The 14687-nt window shown below is 45.4% G+C and overlaps 2 protein-coding genes across 3 annotated transcripts in view; one reads left to right on the top strand and one right to left on the bottom strand.

The window, feature by feature from the left end:
- Nucleotides 1–12812, top strand: part of COPG2 (COPI coat complex subunit gamma 2) — a 35710-nt gene extending 22898 nt beyond the window's left edge. The window contains exons 15-24 of the mRNA XM_065423819.1: nt 2152–2227; nt 3956–4059; nt 5024–5149; nt 6156–6218; nt 6730–6869; nt 7256–7427; nt 9505–9602; nt 10632–10770; nt 11218–11316; nt 12429–12812. Of these exons, the coding sequence (XP_065279891.1) occupies nt 2152–2227; nt 3956–4059; nt 5024–5149; nt 6156–6218; nt 6730–6869; nt 7256–7427; nt 9505–9602; nt 10632–10770; nt 11218–11316; nt 12429–12559 (1148 nt within the window). The 3' untranslated portion in view covers nt 12560–12812. The remainder of the gene's footprint in view (nt 1–2151; nt 2228–3955; nt 4060–5023; nt 5150–6155; nt 6219–6729; nt 6870–7255; nt 7428–9504; nt 9603–10631; nt 10771–11217; nt 11317–12428) is intronic.
- Nucleotides 12813–12896: 84 nt separating this feature from the next.
- The window catches only part of MEST (mesoderm specific transcript), a 31782-nt gene continuing 29991 nt past the window's right edge, over nt 12897–14687 (bottom strand). For both annotated transcript variants that reach the window (XM_065423820.1, XM_065423821.1), the window contains one exon: nt 12897–14570. In XM_065423820.1, coding sequence (XP_065279892.1) covers nt 14453–14570 — 118 coding nt within the window. In that variant the 3' untranslated portion in view covers nt 12897–14452. The remainder of the gene's footprint in view (nt 14571–14687) is intronic.

Raw genomic sequence — 14687 nt, 5'->3', positions numbered from 1 at the left:
GGAGTCTGGAACAAGGTGCTGGGGTGGGAGGGTGCTCTAAAGGAACAGTCCATAACTGTCTCCCAGTGTGCCTGCTCTTGGATTGCTCTTGGCTGTTTGCATTAACTCTTCTCATGTCATGTTAGCATGAATGCTAAATATTCCTACTCTAAGGGGCATGATCATCATCTGCTATATATAGCTGTTAGCTTCTGGCTCTTCCCTTGTGAGCATAAATGTCAAAGGTAGAGTAGTGACAATGAGTAAGGAGGAGAAATGTTACCCACTCTTTTAAGTTGATGCATGAGTCTGTACAGGTCAGACTTGGCATCATAAAAGATTCAGGACTTGAAGTATGTGTCTCTTGTTTCTATGGAAAAGTGATTTTTCTTCTAAGAACTCTCCTCTGAAATCTGTTGCACTCCTTTCCCCCACAGAGGATCTTTAGACTGTGTTTTTAAAGGCAGTTGACCTTCCCCTCTCCACAATCAGATCAGAGTGGAATATGCTCCTACCCCTTAGATCACCTCACTCTGAGCCAGTAGTATGTTAGAAAGGGGAATTAAAATTGAGCTTACATTTCTGTTGTGAAACAGATTGTATTGTATTGTATTGAATCCTGTTCTTCTGAGTGCCATTGTTTTAGCACTGAGGCCTGGGACCAGATACGCAGCATCCGATGGGAGCCATAAAGACCTTGTCATGGGGTGTGTCACTCATTGCTAGAATGGCGCCTCTTCCTGGTCACTCTGGGGAATAGCTTGCCTGGTTGATGCCCCTACCTGCATTTGCATGCCGTCCTCTGCCTCTCTCTCTGGGTCTGCAGCCCCATTCTCGCTCCATGGGCGGCTGCTGCCTCTTCATGACTCAGCCCTCCGGCCAGGTCACTTCACGTATTTTCCCCTTCCGGGATACCAAAGTCTTTCTCCAGCGATCCTGGGCAGTCTTCCCATTCACTGCCTCTTAGTGCCACTCCCTCAGTGGCTGGCAGGGAAACCTGGGCCCGCCCTCTACGCCGGGTTCCAGCTCAGGGGCTCTCTCAGCAGCAGCCAAGGTCGGCCCTAACCCGTATCTTGCTGCATTTCCCCTGAGCTTTTCCTACCTTTCTGGCTCTCCCCCTTCCCTGGGTTTGCCAGCCCAAACTCCCTCCTCCCAGGGAGTGACTGTAGGCTACTCTCTATACCCCCAAACACCTCCCTTCACCGTGGGAGTGACTGCAGACTACTCCCCTACAGCCTCTTTCTGCTTTCAGCTCCTGGGCTTTATACAGACTCCTCCTCTTCCAGTCCAGCTGAGCCTCCTGTCTAATTCCCTGCTCCCAGGTTCCTCCTCCAGGTGCAGCCTGGGCAGTTAATTGACACAGCTAGCGACCTTCACCCCATTAAGCCTTGTGTGGGTTGAACACCCCAACACAGATCTGTTGTACAGAAACTTCAGCATAGTAGCCACAGATCTTTCTGTCAGAAGAGTCTTCAAAAGTGAAATTTAATAAAAGAGCTAAATTCTCCCTTTTGCATATATAAAGCTCCCTCAAAGCCAGAGTTGAAGTCAAATTAAGTTGGGTTTTTTTTATTCGCTTGGACTGGCTGCTTTAGGGGATAGGTATTGGGATACAGAGCCTTTCATCTTGAAGTCATTGGTTCCAATCTGGTGGCCCAGGTCAATAGCGAGGAAAGTCACTGCCACCTATGGAAAATGAGCTTGCTTCAGTGTACTTTCTAATGGGCATGTGTGTATTTACACCCATGACGGCAAGTGCCAGAACAGCCAAGGATTGGAATGTGCTATGGAGACTGAACTATCCTCAGTTCTGGAAGAATTATCTAGCAGTGTTTTGAGGCAAAGTGGTGTGGTGGGGTATGATGCAGAGGAAGATTGTACTGGTGCTCCCCATCCTGTCCCTCTTCTGTTACTGAAGGACGGGCCCCAGGGTTGTTGGCCAGATGCCTTTTAGTATTGAAGAAACATCCTTTAAATAGAATTAAAAGGCAGTTTCTCCACTTGTGTGAGAGTCTACAATTGGTGAGGCACAGATTTTAAGAGAAACCTCCCCGATTGTAGCTCCAGGACAATCGCATACATGCTTGCTTTAAAAATCCTCTGTGCATGTTTCGGAATAGACTTCTGGCTACAGATTGAACACCTTTCCTACCCCTTTGTTTTCTCATCCAGCTGCTGTGAGTGCATTAGCGAAGTTTGGGGCCCAGAATGAGAGCCTTCTTCCAAGCATCCTGGTGCTTTTGCAGAGGTGAGCAGAGTAAATGCCAGTGCATGTGCTTTGTTCTTTAATACTCTAAATAGGGTCAAGCCAAGTCACTAGTTGAATAGAAGTGAACCAATATGCTGACCAGGAGATGGAGTCGGTAGGTGGCATTATTCCCTTTGAGTCACTCCTGGTGTGAGGGAACACTGGGACCCCAAAGTTGTAGTGTTTTGAGTGACTCTCAAAACAGGTCCTGACCATTTGGAGTCATGTAAACTTGTGGTTCTTTTATGAAAAGTAAGAGTGTTTAACTTGTTCTTAAAACATTCCATTGTGGGTAGTACACCGAGGGGGTGACTTACAAATGTTTTTGCTCTCGTGCCCCATGAAGCAATAGGTATTAACTCACTTTTCTGTTAGGTTAAGTAACATGCCCAAGGCCAAATAGTGACTGCTAGGATTGGAACTCAGGTGTTCCAGGCTCCCAGTCCTGTGCATTTTCCAGTAAAACCATCCAGCCTCCTTAATACTCTCTGTACAGTCAGTTGTACTTGGAGACGGTCACCTACACGTATGTCGCACTGCTGTGCATTTTAAAACAATTGCCATGTTTCACTTCAGTGGTGGGCAGCGATTCAATGGGTAATTAATGTGCTTTGGGGTCTTGTGGGGTGAAAGGTACCATGTGTATATAGTAGTAATTGTAATCTACCTAGAACTGAATTCTTGTTAAAAGATGACTTGATGGCCATGTTGATGTACGTGTCCCCTTTCTGTGCCCTGATTTGGTTCATGTATCTGACAATAAAGCTTTTTAAAACCCTGTTGGGATTCCCTCTTTCTGCTCGGCTTCCCAAGAACTCAGTTTGACTCCAGCCTTCATCTCTTAGATATCATTGTTTGGCATACAGCAGTGCTATGCTGAGTTGACCAGACTCAAACGCAGGGGGGATGGATGCAGGGTACATCACAGCTCCAAAGTTATACAGAAACCTTCTCCCTTTTTATACATTACACCTCACGTTGCAGCACACATTTTTGGATTGGCTTGATTACTTTGCAGGAACCGATCCCTGTTCACCATGTGTTGTCCACGCATTGACCATGGTTCGACTTCCTCTTTACCTAATCTCTACATGACTTATCTATTTCATATTAAATAATTCACTGCGTGTTCTCCCTCTTATCTTAGCTGGCTCAGACATTCTGTCAACTTAGCCTACTGACCTATTTACTTATCTTATGTAGCATAAACATTCTGTTTTCAACCTGATGATTCATTTATGTCCCTAATTCTATCTTCCAAAAAATGAGGCCTCCCTCCATGTGTTAATTATTCATGTCAGGCCAGGCCTCAGCTACAAACCCCTGTCAGAATCAGTAGCCCCAAAATATGAGCTGCAGGTGTGTTCTCTATGTAACCTGACCCAGGTTTACAGGGTAACAACCCAATTGGTGATCTCCTCAGTTCCTTTGATACGTTGCGCTTGAGTATGAACGCTTTAACTGACTGTCGTGTACGTAATGGAGAAGACTCTTGTGTGCACAAGAAAGCCAAGTGAATTACTATGCTAAACAGACTTGGATTTTATTATTTTAGAGATGGGGGATGGCATGGAGTATTTACATAGATTACAACTATAATATTGTGTGAGGGTAATCTGTAAATCCATCAGAGGGGTTAGGTTAACATTGCAATATCAAGCGCAGAGTTTCTTCCATAGTGCTGGTTTTTGAACCATTTTGACCCCAACTCGCTCATTCCCCAAACAGGTGTATGATGGACAGCGATGACGAAGTTCGTGACAGAGCAACATTCTACCTAAACGTGCTGCAGCAGAGACAGATTGCACTGAACGCTGCCTATATCTTTAATGGTTGGTAATGGAAGTGAACACAGCACTGCTCATCCTAGAAAATTGCACTTTTCTTCTTGTATGTTACAGTTGTATCATCTTCTGGGTTGATTCCATTACGAATAGCAGTCATTTCCAACGCAGCCTTGATAACTTCATTCAGGATGCCTGGAATGAACAGAGCCAAACACTATGTGGCATTAACACTTCGAGTAAAGTATCTGAATACTACATAATGTTGCGGAGGGAGTATTGTCTAGTGGCTAGAGCATAGGCAGTGGTAGTCAGGACTCCTGGGTTCTGTTTCCAGCACTGCTGTGCTGTGTGACTTTGGACAAGGCCCTTATCCCCCATTTTACAGCAAGTAAGGTGAAACGGCGATCTTGGTTAGGGGACTGGTGGTTTGCTGTAAAGTGCTTTGAGGTCCCTGGATGAAATGTTATATGCGCAAAGGGTTTATTATTAAGACACAGTGTATTTTCAGAACAGTTTGCCACTCCTACGAGGATGTATTCATGCTGTATGTCAACCCTTTCAGTCCTCAGGTGCCCTCTGTGCGCCAGTTTTCTGTCACTGCCTTGTTCAGAGCAGACTTTTGAAGCTCTTTAACACCTGAAGGCATTTTCAAGTGCTCTGCTCACCATGGGGTTAAAAAATGCTTTTTGCCATCTTCTTTTAAACTAAACCCAGATTGTATTTGTGCCAGGCTGTTCCATGCATCCAACTCACTGACACAAACCAACTGAAAGGATGTAGAGGAGCTTTAAGCTCTTTCTAAAGCTTTCCTTGTGTGGTTTCAGAAGAGAGGTAGTTGAGACACAGGCCTGATGATCAAACTTGGGGACTGTTCTGCAGCTTCCAGTTAAGCAGACAGCCCTACATTCTTACCAGTGTAGTGAGCACTGTATGTTCTGCTTCCTCCCTGGACCTTGTAGTTTCTAATGTGAAGCAGACACCTTTTGTATTAATCACCTGTATTTTGCAGGGTTGACCGTCTCCGTTCCTGGGATGGAGAAGGCCCTGCACCAGTACACACTGGAGCCTTCTGACAAGCCTTTTGACATGAAGACAGTTCCATTAGCTACTGCACCAATCTTTGAACAGAAAGCAGGTAATATTCAGGCTTCCTTTAAGTAGCACCTACTAGAGAAGGGGCTGGCTTCATAGACCAAGCATCAAGGTTATGATCCCAATACTGGGGGACTTCCCGAAGTTGCGTGCTCCAATCACAGCGGGGTCAGCACAGCCATCACCCTTTGGAGACGGATACATTTAATACCACCTAACTCCTGGTGTGTTTGGTCTGATGTGGTCCTGTTTGCGTCTCCTTGACATTGGAGAGCAGGGCATTTTCCATAAGAAGAAGTGGCTTGCCTGCCCCAGCGTCTTTGGCCCGGATTCCTCTCTCTTACTCTAGTGCAGTGTTTGCTGCTGCCTTCTACACCTGAGGTGCATGCACATCCGAGCTGCTGTGTGTATAATTTATGAACAGCTTCTGGATCTTTGCAGATTAGAAGAGCTGTATAAACCAAAAATATTTAAAATGGTTTTGCCAGTTTTCTTTTTCATGCCTAACGCATTTCTGATCTCCCAGTGTTTTAGAAATAACATCTATATAATTCTTTCATGCTATCCATTAGATCTTGGAGGCTGGGGGAAATGAATGATTTGGAATCAGATTAATGATATGGTCTCCTGAGAACAGAGTAAATAGTAAGCTGGTGCCGTATGAGAAATGGTAGCCTGTCATTCGCAATACTGTATTCATACAACATAGCTCCGCTGCTGTATTATGCCCAATAGCTGGAGTAGTCGTGGAATCAAAGTCAGACCTGCATTCCTAATATGTTTGGTGATGGCAACAGCGTTTAATTCCTGACTGAAGGTGGGGATCTGTTACCATTATTCATTAATCTCTCTTCTCTTGGGAGGTCGCAGATTGTGAGGAGAAGAGGTGATGCTTTGATTAGTGTATGCAAAAAATTGGATGAGAAACAACATGCAGTAAAATGTGTGGAACACATGACTGCTTCGTGAATCTGTAGGGGAGATTTAATGGGGCCTGAAAGGAGTCTGAGGAGCTTTACAACGCAGTATCTTTGCTTCTCTTCTTGCAGAAATTGCACTAGTGGCCAGCAAGCCTGAGAAAGTTGCTCCGTCCCGCCACGACATATTCCAAGGTATGGGAAGGGGGGATCAATGGGGTCTCCAATGCAGTGGTCCCCAAACTGTGGGGCATGCCCACCTGGGGGGGTACAGAGGGACATTTCAGGGGGCACAGCAGGGCCCAGGTCAGCCCTCGTGGGGGGGAAGGGGTGCCCGGAGGGAGCCCCCCCAGCTCCGCTCCAGCCCTGCCCCCTAGCCCCCGGTCGTAGCTGTGGCCCCAGCTGCGGCCCTGCTCCTGGCTGCAGCTCGGCCACTGGCCCCCGCTCTCTGCCCCTGGCTGTGGCTCCATTCCCAGCCTCCAGCCTGGCTGCAACTCCATTTCTGGCCTGGGCAGGTGTGGACACATGCCATTACTGGGGGAATGGGGGACGTGAGAGGAAAAGTGTGGGCACCGCTGCTCTAATGCTCAAAGACCTGTGGAGGGAGGTGTGGATGTGCCAAGTGTTTTACCACTGGTAGGGAAGGAGGCGATTCTCAAACCTGTCATCCAAAGGCGTCTAACACTGTTCATCTGTTTCTGTGCAGAGCAACTGGCTGCCATTCCCGAATTTAAAAGCTTGGGTCCCTTATTCAAGTCATCTGAGCCAGTTCAGCTTACAGAGGCAGAAACAGAATACTTTGTTTGCTGTACGAAGCACGTGTTCACTAATCATATGGTTTTCCAGGTAAGACAAGTACATTTGCTGGCGTTCCAAAGGGACTCTTCAGAGACTGGGTATTCCATAAATGCATTGTGTGTGCTGGAGAAGAACATCCTGTCCTAGTGGGAGCTGTAGTGGTGACCAAATTGAGTATTTGTGACACCTGGAGACCTCCAGTCTTCTACTTCTAGGCTAGTGAAGAGTAGTCTTGTCCTGAAAATCAAGAGTGCGGGAGACATGAGTCAGTCTGTAGAGTTCTCCCTGCCATCAGGACCACAGAGAGCATGATTGGTAATGAGGTGGGATGTTCTCCATGTTTACGGCAATACGGTAGCTGATTTCAGAAAATCTTTAATAGAAAAGTGTTTGCTGCACTCAAGTCCCTGCCTTTTTATGCTTCACTCTTGCAGTTCGACTGCACAAACACCCTAAATGACCAGTTACTAGAGAGGGTCACTGTGCAGATGGAACCGTCGGATGCTTACGATGTGATTCGCTCTATCCCAGCAGCCAGCCTTTCTTACAACCAGCCGGGCATGTGTTACACTCTCGTCCGACTGCCCCAGGATGATCCCACTGCAGGTACCAAATGGAAGGATAATGTTTTGCATGTGTCAGCCACTTGAATGAATTCTCAAAGAAACGCTGGCTAGGTGCTTAGGATTTGCATTGAATGTGTTAATTTTGTAGGTCTTGTATGTTAGATTCTACCATTGTTTTGTTTTTGTTTTCAAGTGTCAGTGTCACCAGTGTTTGTGTAGGATCTACAGTTAGTCAAAATAATATATACACTTTGAAATACATACAACTAAACTGGATGATTGAAAGAAAAATATGTAAAAGGAGGTGGAGCAATGCAGTTAATAACAAGGGGAAACTGAGTTTGTTTCCTTGTTGTTGTCTTGAGGTTATCAAAGCAGCAAACTGGAAAACTTGGACACTGCCTGAAACTAAACACAGGAGCAGAATCAGCCTAACGTTGCCCCTTTTCAACCCGAGCGGCTAGCCAGAGTTTGGGGCCCTGGGGAATGTTGGGAGTAGAAATTGTGGCTAGGTATTTCTTTGACACAGTTTTGTTTATTTACAAAGAATGTACAAAGCCCTGCGTCTCTGAATGCAGAAGGAATCAACTGGCACGAAACAGCTTCCTTTGCTCACAGCACCAAAAACACTCTTTCAGCCTGCCCACATCCCCCTGACCCACAAACCTCTACCCAGGTTTTTTCCGGGGTCGGATGCTGTGCTTTCAGCTGCTCCTTCCGTATGGCTACATCGCGCTCTCTCTCTGGTCTGTCTGTTCTCTGTGTGTTCTGCGCTTGCTCGCTCTCTCTCTCTCTCTCTCTCTCTCTCTCTCTCACACACACACACACACACACACACACACACACACACACACACACACACACACACACACACACACACACACACACACACACACACACACACACACACACACACCACACAACCAATTCTCAGCAAAAGCCCTCTGTCCGAACTCCTGGGTGCGTTTACAACCCCGGTCTTAGGTGGAGGGCTTCTGGTTAACTCATTCTGACCGTTGCATTAATTCAACAGTGTGTTCACTCCTATTCTCAAAGAAGTTTGTGATCAATGCAGTCACTGTATGTCTCGGCATAACAGGCCCCACCCCCATCTTAGCTCCACCCATTGTCCTGTTGGCGCCCAAAATGGTGGCGATGCCCTGTGGCCCATTCCAAACAGAAAGAAAAACAGTTTAACAAATTACAAATGATACAAGGTTAATTATTTACACATGTGCTGTGTTTTTCTATCAAGACGTTTTCACATCACCAACCCAAATTGATTCCTTATTTCCACCCAACCCCCTGTTCCCTTGTTTTATGAACTGAATGTATCAGTTTTTCTAATTGTTCAATAAGGTAATGAACCAGATTAGCATCCCCTCTTTCATCAGATGTATTAGACATAGAGTTGTTGTGACAGGGCTCGTAACACTAATTCAAATGAAAACATGGCCAGTAAGATGGGCCTCGCAGTATCTCCAGGTGTAAAAGAGATTGAGATGTTTTCCTAGTGCAGTTCTCTGTCCCATACACTAGGTTAAAATCATTGATTTATGGGATTGAGAGAATTTTCTTCCAGGGTAGAAGAGGCTGTTTTTTGCCTTTCATTCATATTAAAAATCCCACTGGGCTTGAGGTTAGTTTAACTTGGTTAAATATTTGTATTTGGGGCTGGATTTTTTGTTGCACTTTGATGTCGTTAGGAAGTTTTAGAATTAGGCTGGACCACTGAAGTGGGGTTCAGGTTTCTAGATCATAGTCTGTATGGCAAGAGAACATTGCAGCGGTTTCTAATGGCTATGAACACCTATCTGATCTGACTCCAAAGTCTTAAAGGGCATTGGCTGGTCCCAATATGCTTTAATTTCTGCATATTCCCTGTCTGGGAAACTTCCCTCACCCTAAATTTAGTGTAAAATTCCTCAATAAACTCTCTCTCTCTCTAAATTGTGGTGTTAATTCCCAGGCTACCTGGGGAACCTGCTACATCTGTATCTTGGGGAGGAGATCATCGGTATGGTGCTATTGCTATTCCCTTTATGGGAAAGGAGAGCTTCAGCACTCAGTTTAGACAAAAGAAATTACATGCTCTTGATTCTCTCCCCTTTTCCCAGTCGCTTGTACTTTCAGCTGCACAATGAAATTTACAGTCCGAGACTGCAACCCAAACACAGGGGTGCCAGAGGGTGATGGCTATGACGATGAATATGTGGTAAGTTCAGTCTTGTTTGCTGTACCTAACGTGTACGTGTCTTCCTGTTCCTGTGGGATTCTCATCGCTCTGCCGTAGTCTCCTTTTGTGTCTTCCCTGCCCCCCCACTCGTTTCTTCTACCCTCCTGCCTGGAACGCGTCCCAAAATCGTTCCAGCTGTTCACCCTTTGCCTTGTTCAGGTCCCTCCTAAAACCTCGCTTCTGCCAAATCTTTGTGCGGTGACTCCATTTGTGTACTTTAATCTTATTTGTGGGACCCTGTCCAACCCTCCCCTCCCCTACTTTGTTTGCCTGCACTCTTTCTTGTGTCATGTCTACATTCTAGATTAGAAGCTCCCTGTGGCTTAACTCTGTTCAGCGAGGTGCATGTGTTGGCATACACAGTAACTCCTCAGTCTTCCCTTGTGCTCTTGGCTTCTTGCAAGGTAACTTCCCCTAGATTTATCATAGGATCTAGAACGTGACCTCCAGTTGTAGTAACTGAGCATGCTTCTTGGATGGCACCTCTACTAGGGAGCTCATTTCACTCACATTTGTTTTAAAAGTCTTAAGCCTTGCTAATAAATCCCATAAGCATTATTTTGCCTCTACTTTCTAGGGCCTTCGTGCACATGTTAAACTGCAGCTATCCTGTGAAATGAGTCTAGTGTACTGGGGCTGTACCAGTTATGCTGCTGTCTTCCTCCCCGCTCTGTAAGCGTATGTCTGCACTTCAAGCTGGAGGTGACAGTTGCAGCTGCATAGATGTATGTGCGTTAATTCTGGTCAAGCTAGTGTGGTAAAAATAAAGTGTTGCTGTGGTGGTGTGAGCAGCAGGATGGGCTTGCCGCCCTGAGTACAGTCCCAACTGAGACCCTTCTCAGGCAGCACTGCTGTTTTTAGTGCACTAGCTCGAGCTGAGCTAGCGTGAGTACATCTGCCGGAGATGGAAATTACACCTCCAGCTCCAAGTGTTAGACGTACCATAAGGTGAAGATCCTTTTGTGTGTGATTCTATGCAGCCTAAATTCTCCCTTGTTTCTCTGCCAGCTGGAAGATCTGGAGGTAACCGTGTCAGATCATATTCAGAAGGTCCTAAAGCCCAACTTCGCAGCTGCCTGGGAGGAAGTAGGCGATGACTTCGAGAAAGAGGAAACCTTTGCTCTCAGTTCAATTAAAACCCTTGATGGTGAGATGATCCCTTCTCCCCCTGGTAACCCAGACGGGACTCTGCCCAGCTGTGGAAACAACGTGTGCGGTGTTCAGGGAAAGGCTTTTTATGCTAGTTTAGAAAGATCCTTCTGGGGCCTGGTAAATTTGAGTACCCAGAGTGTGGCAGCTGCATGGCTGTGTGCTGCAGTGATGGGTTTGGAAACTGCATCTCCCTTCTGAAAAGTAGTGGCTTGGGGGAAAGTTGCACTCTTCAGTGACTATTTGTGATGGGGGAAGAGGTAAGGAAAGGTTGACAGGTCCCTGAGGCCTCGCACTCCAGTTAGTGAGCTAGATTGGTTAAACCCTAAGTCATGCTCAGAACATGTTCTCTAACTGAATTAAAGTTTCACAGGAAACTTGGCATCAAAATGTAAACAGACTAGGTGAAAATAACCTTTTTTTCTCTCTTTAAACCTCAATGCAGAAGCTGTCGGTAACATCATCAAGTTCCTGGGCATGCAGCCATGTGAGAGGTCCGATAAAGTGCCAGAGAACAAAAATTCCCACACGCTGTATCTAGCTGGTAAGCATCCACCACTGATGGGTTTGTTTCCATACTCCTCTGCAACACAAACTTATTACACTGCAATTTCCCGGGGGCCAAGAGATTGTGTTTTCAAATACGGAGAGAGAACGGATTACAGAACTATGTACAACAGCATGTTGCCTTTACAGGATGCTGTGTTGGGTGCACCTCAGACTAGACCTTTCCATCCTTTCTTTCCTTGCTGCTTTTTGTCAGCAGGGTGTATTAAACCCCTTTGTGAAAGGACCTGCAGCCAAGATGCTTAAACTAAGCTCCCTACCCATCTCCAGGGGCAGGCCAGAACACCCCAGAGCACTTCTGTTTCCTAGTGCACCTTCCTGCTCACTAAAAACCTGCCCTACCACTCCAGGCACTTGTATTTGGTGAGCACACTCCCTGTTCCTCACACATTTTGGGGATCCATGAAATTGGAAAGGCTCAGCTTATTTCTACTCTGTCTTATTCTATTAACAGTAAAATACAAAATTGCATTAAAACTATAGTATCTAGTTCTAAGGGGTCAGATTCTGTATCTGCTCTGTGTACAGAATTCCTAGTGCCTCCAGTGGAAGTTTGTATATACAGTGACTATTAAATAGGGTTTGGAACACAATCCATAGTTCTGTGCGTGGAGCCCTAACCCTTAGGGAAAAGGGTAATTCTCCAAGGTTGCTTTAATGTCTCTAGGGACACAGCAGTAGGAGGAAAGGCTACAGTGAGTCCTGACAGGCTCTTCCTTTCTCAGCTGTGGCTTAGAACCCAGAGCAGCTCTGCTTATGGGCATGTAGCAGGAATGATCACTACCTCTTTGGAGTGGCCTGGGCTTCAGGTGCTAGCCCTGTGTTTAATCCACTGTGTCCCGCATCTTAAACCTGAATCTATTTGACATTAGCAGTCTTTAAGGAGGGTGTCTGTCTGAATCTTGTTACTTAGCTGAAAGCATGTGCTCCATTCTGTAGGTGGCTGCAGCTTTAACTAATTCTTGCATTATCTAGGCTGCGGCTGTACAGCTGTCAGGTTCACAGGTTGGGCTTTGAGTCACTGAAGGGTAACTACTGGAGCTATTTCACTGTTAATCTACTCTGCAAAATCCTGCTCTTTGTCCCCAGGTGTGTACAGAGGTGGCTATGATGTGCTGGTGAGATCCAGGCTGGCATTAGGAGATGGAGTGACCATGCAGGTGACTGTCAGGAGCAAGGATGAAACACCAGTAGATGTCATCTTGGCCTCTGTAGGCTAAGTCATGCTGCTATTAATACCTGCAGGGGAATTTCACCTCAAGGATCTCAAACAGCCTGACTCTGTCCTGTCTGACCTTCTGCATGGAGTTTTTATTCTTTGTCATTTTGTATGAGGTTGCAGTAATGGCAGCTCTGGCTCGTCTCTGTAACATACACTTAATGCTGGGTCTCACCCCCACCCTGGTCATCAGTTATATGTTCCTCTGACTGATTGCATCTGTGGACCTTACAAGACTTGGTAGGGGATAAAAACAAACTGGAATCAGACTTTTGTCAAAACAGATTTTTATTAACAGAAAATAAACATTGATCATTCCAGTTTCAAGTTGTGGAATTTTAGTTGAATTGCTAATAAAATAGAATCTTTAAAAGTTTTGCCATAGCAACTGATAGTATAGTATTGTTGATCACTTGGGAAAATAACTCTGCCAGCTGGGTTGACCACTGATAAACCTCAGTTCAGTACAGCACAAGCAGCCCATATTGGAAACCTTTCCTCTTGATGGGATGCTAGAAACTAGAAATCTGGTCAGTTGCAAAAAGCAGTGGTTCTCAGTCCCCCTGCCAACTTGACTTTACAATCAATTTTGTAATGTTTCTGCCTCTGGTGCTGTGTGAAAGCCATACAACCTCAATGTTGGAACAAATAACTAAAGTTTAGAAGTATGACATGACTTTAGTTCTGAACCTTCTTTCTGACCCTTTAGCCTAAAATTGAGTTAAATGTGGTCCCTTTTAAGGGGAGGACTTGCAACTCTTTAGGAAAAATACTACTTTCCGTAGTATGAGGTCGCATAAAGTCTCTATATGCAGCATAGCCAGTACTTCAGGGTTTTTTAAACTTGTTTTTAATATCTTTTATAATTCCCTGTGGTTTTAGGTAGTTATTGCTTTAATATTGGCAATCAGTCTTAGGATTGTTAAGCTATGTGTATACTACACAATTTATCTGAAAATAACACTTCAAGTAAAGAGCCCTCTTGACTTTATGCTTCAGGCTGATTCTGGCACTGTATGCTACAGTAGAGCACATCTCTTCCAAGACACACTGGTGAGGCTACAATGCATTTTAATTTGCACCTTGTTATTGCATTATGGAGTTGAGTACTAATAATAGAGGTTAGGTGGTTAAGGAAACTTGCCTTTTAGGACTGTTCCACACTTACATTTTACTGGCACAACGGGGTTAGTCAGGGGAGATGCTGTGCTAGTAAAAGCCCTTCTGTAGACAGTTCTACCACGATGAGCACTCACACCACAGTATAACTATTCACAAGAAGGGGATTTTGCTGCCCTAACTAGAGCAGTATAGTCAATGTGTAGACAAGCCCTTCAAAGGAAGAATTAGGTAACAAGGCCTGACAACTAATTACTAGTTCACATCTTTATAATGTAGGTATTTTCCCATTTTAAAGCTTGTCTATAGAGTAGCTCAGTTAAATGGACTTTCAGAGAAGAGAAAGATCTACTGTGCCGCTTACTGTTCTGGAAACAAACTAATTGGCATGTGGTTGTAAATGGGGTACTGGCTTCCTGGGATAGGCTGGGCTTCTTCTGGCCCCAAGGACAGGGAAGGAGTCTTGGAATAGCATGATTAGCAGTGCCATCCCTCCTCCCCACCACTAGTTCCCAACTGTGCCCTCTGGCCTAGGAACTACTATCTGTATCCTGTAACTTCCCTTGGATGTGCACGTTGTCTTTCACGCCTCCCTTTAGGTTAATCCTTCCCAGTGTTCAAAGGTTCAGTTCCTTACACGTATACAGTAGTCTAACATACCCAAAGATCACTCTGCACAGAACAGGAAAGTGTCAGGTCTGGAAATAAAAGCACCCTGGCTCATAAAGTAAACAACACTGAGGCAAAGCATGAGAGGGAAAGACCAAATTGCTGCTCAGAAGGAGTTGATGAAGTTCAAATATGCATTCAGGAAGCCCATAGGATCTTCAAGCTGTGGATAGTGGCTAATGTGGTCATCCAGAACAGAGACTGTAGACATAGGAAGCACTTTCCTGTTGAAAGAATGCAACAACTAGTAACTGCATGCTCCATAGAGAGGCAGGCACCAAATCTGAAGTACAGGGAGTGGAGTAGACAAGTAATCAGACTAAGGCTTTGTCTTCACTACC

This window comes from Emys orbicularis, chromosome 1 (assembly GCF_028017835.1).
Source record: "Emys orbicularis isolate rEmyOrb1 chromosome 1, rEmyOrb1.hap1, whole genome shotgun sequence".
Taxonomy (NCBI): Eukaryota; Metazoa; Chordata; order Testudines; family Emydidae; genus Emys; species Emys orbicularis.
Note: the sequence above shows the minus strand (reverse complement) of the source record. Positions and strands in the feature narration are given on the sequence as shown.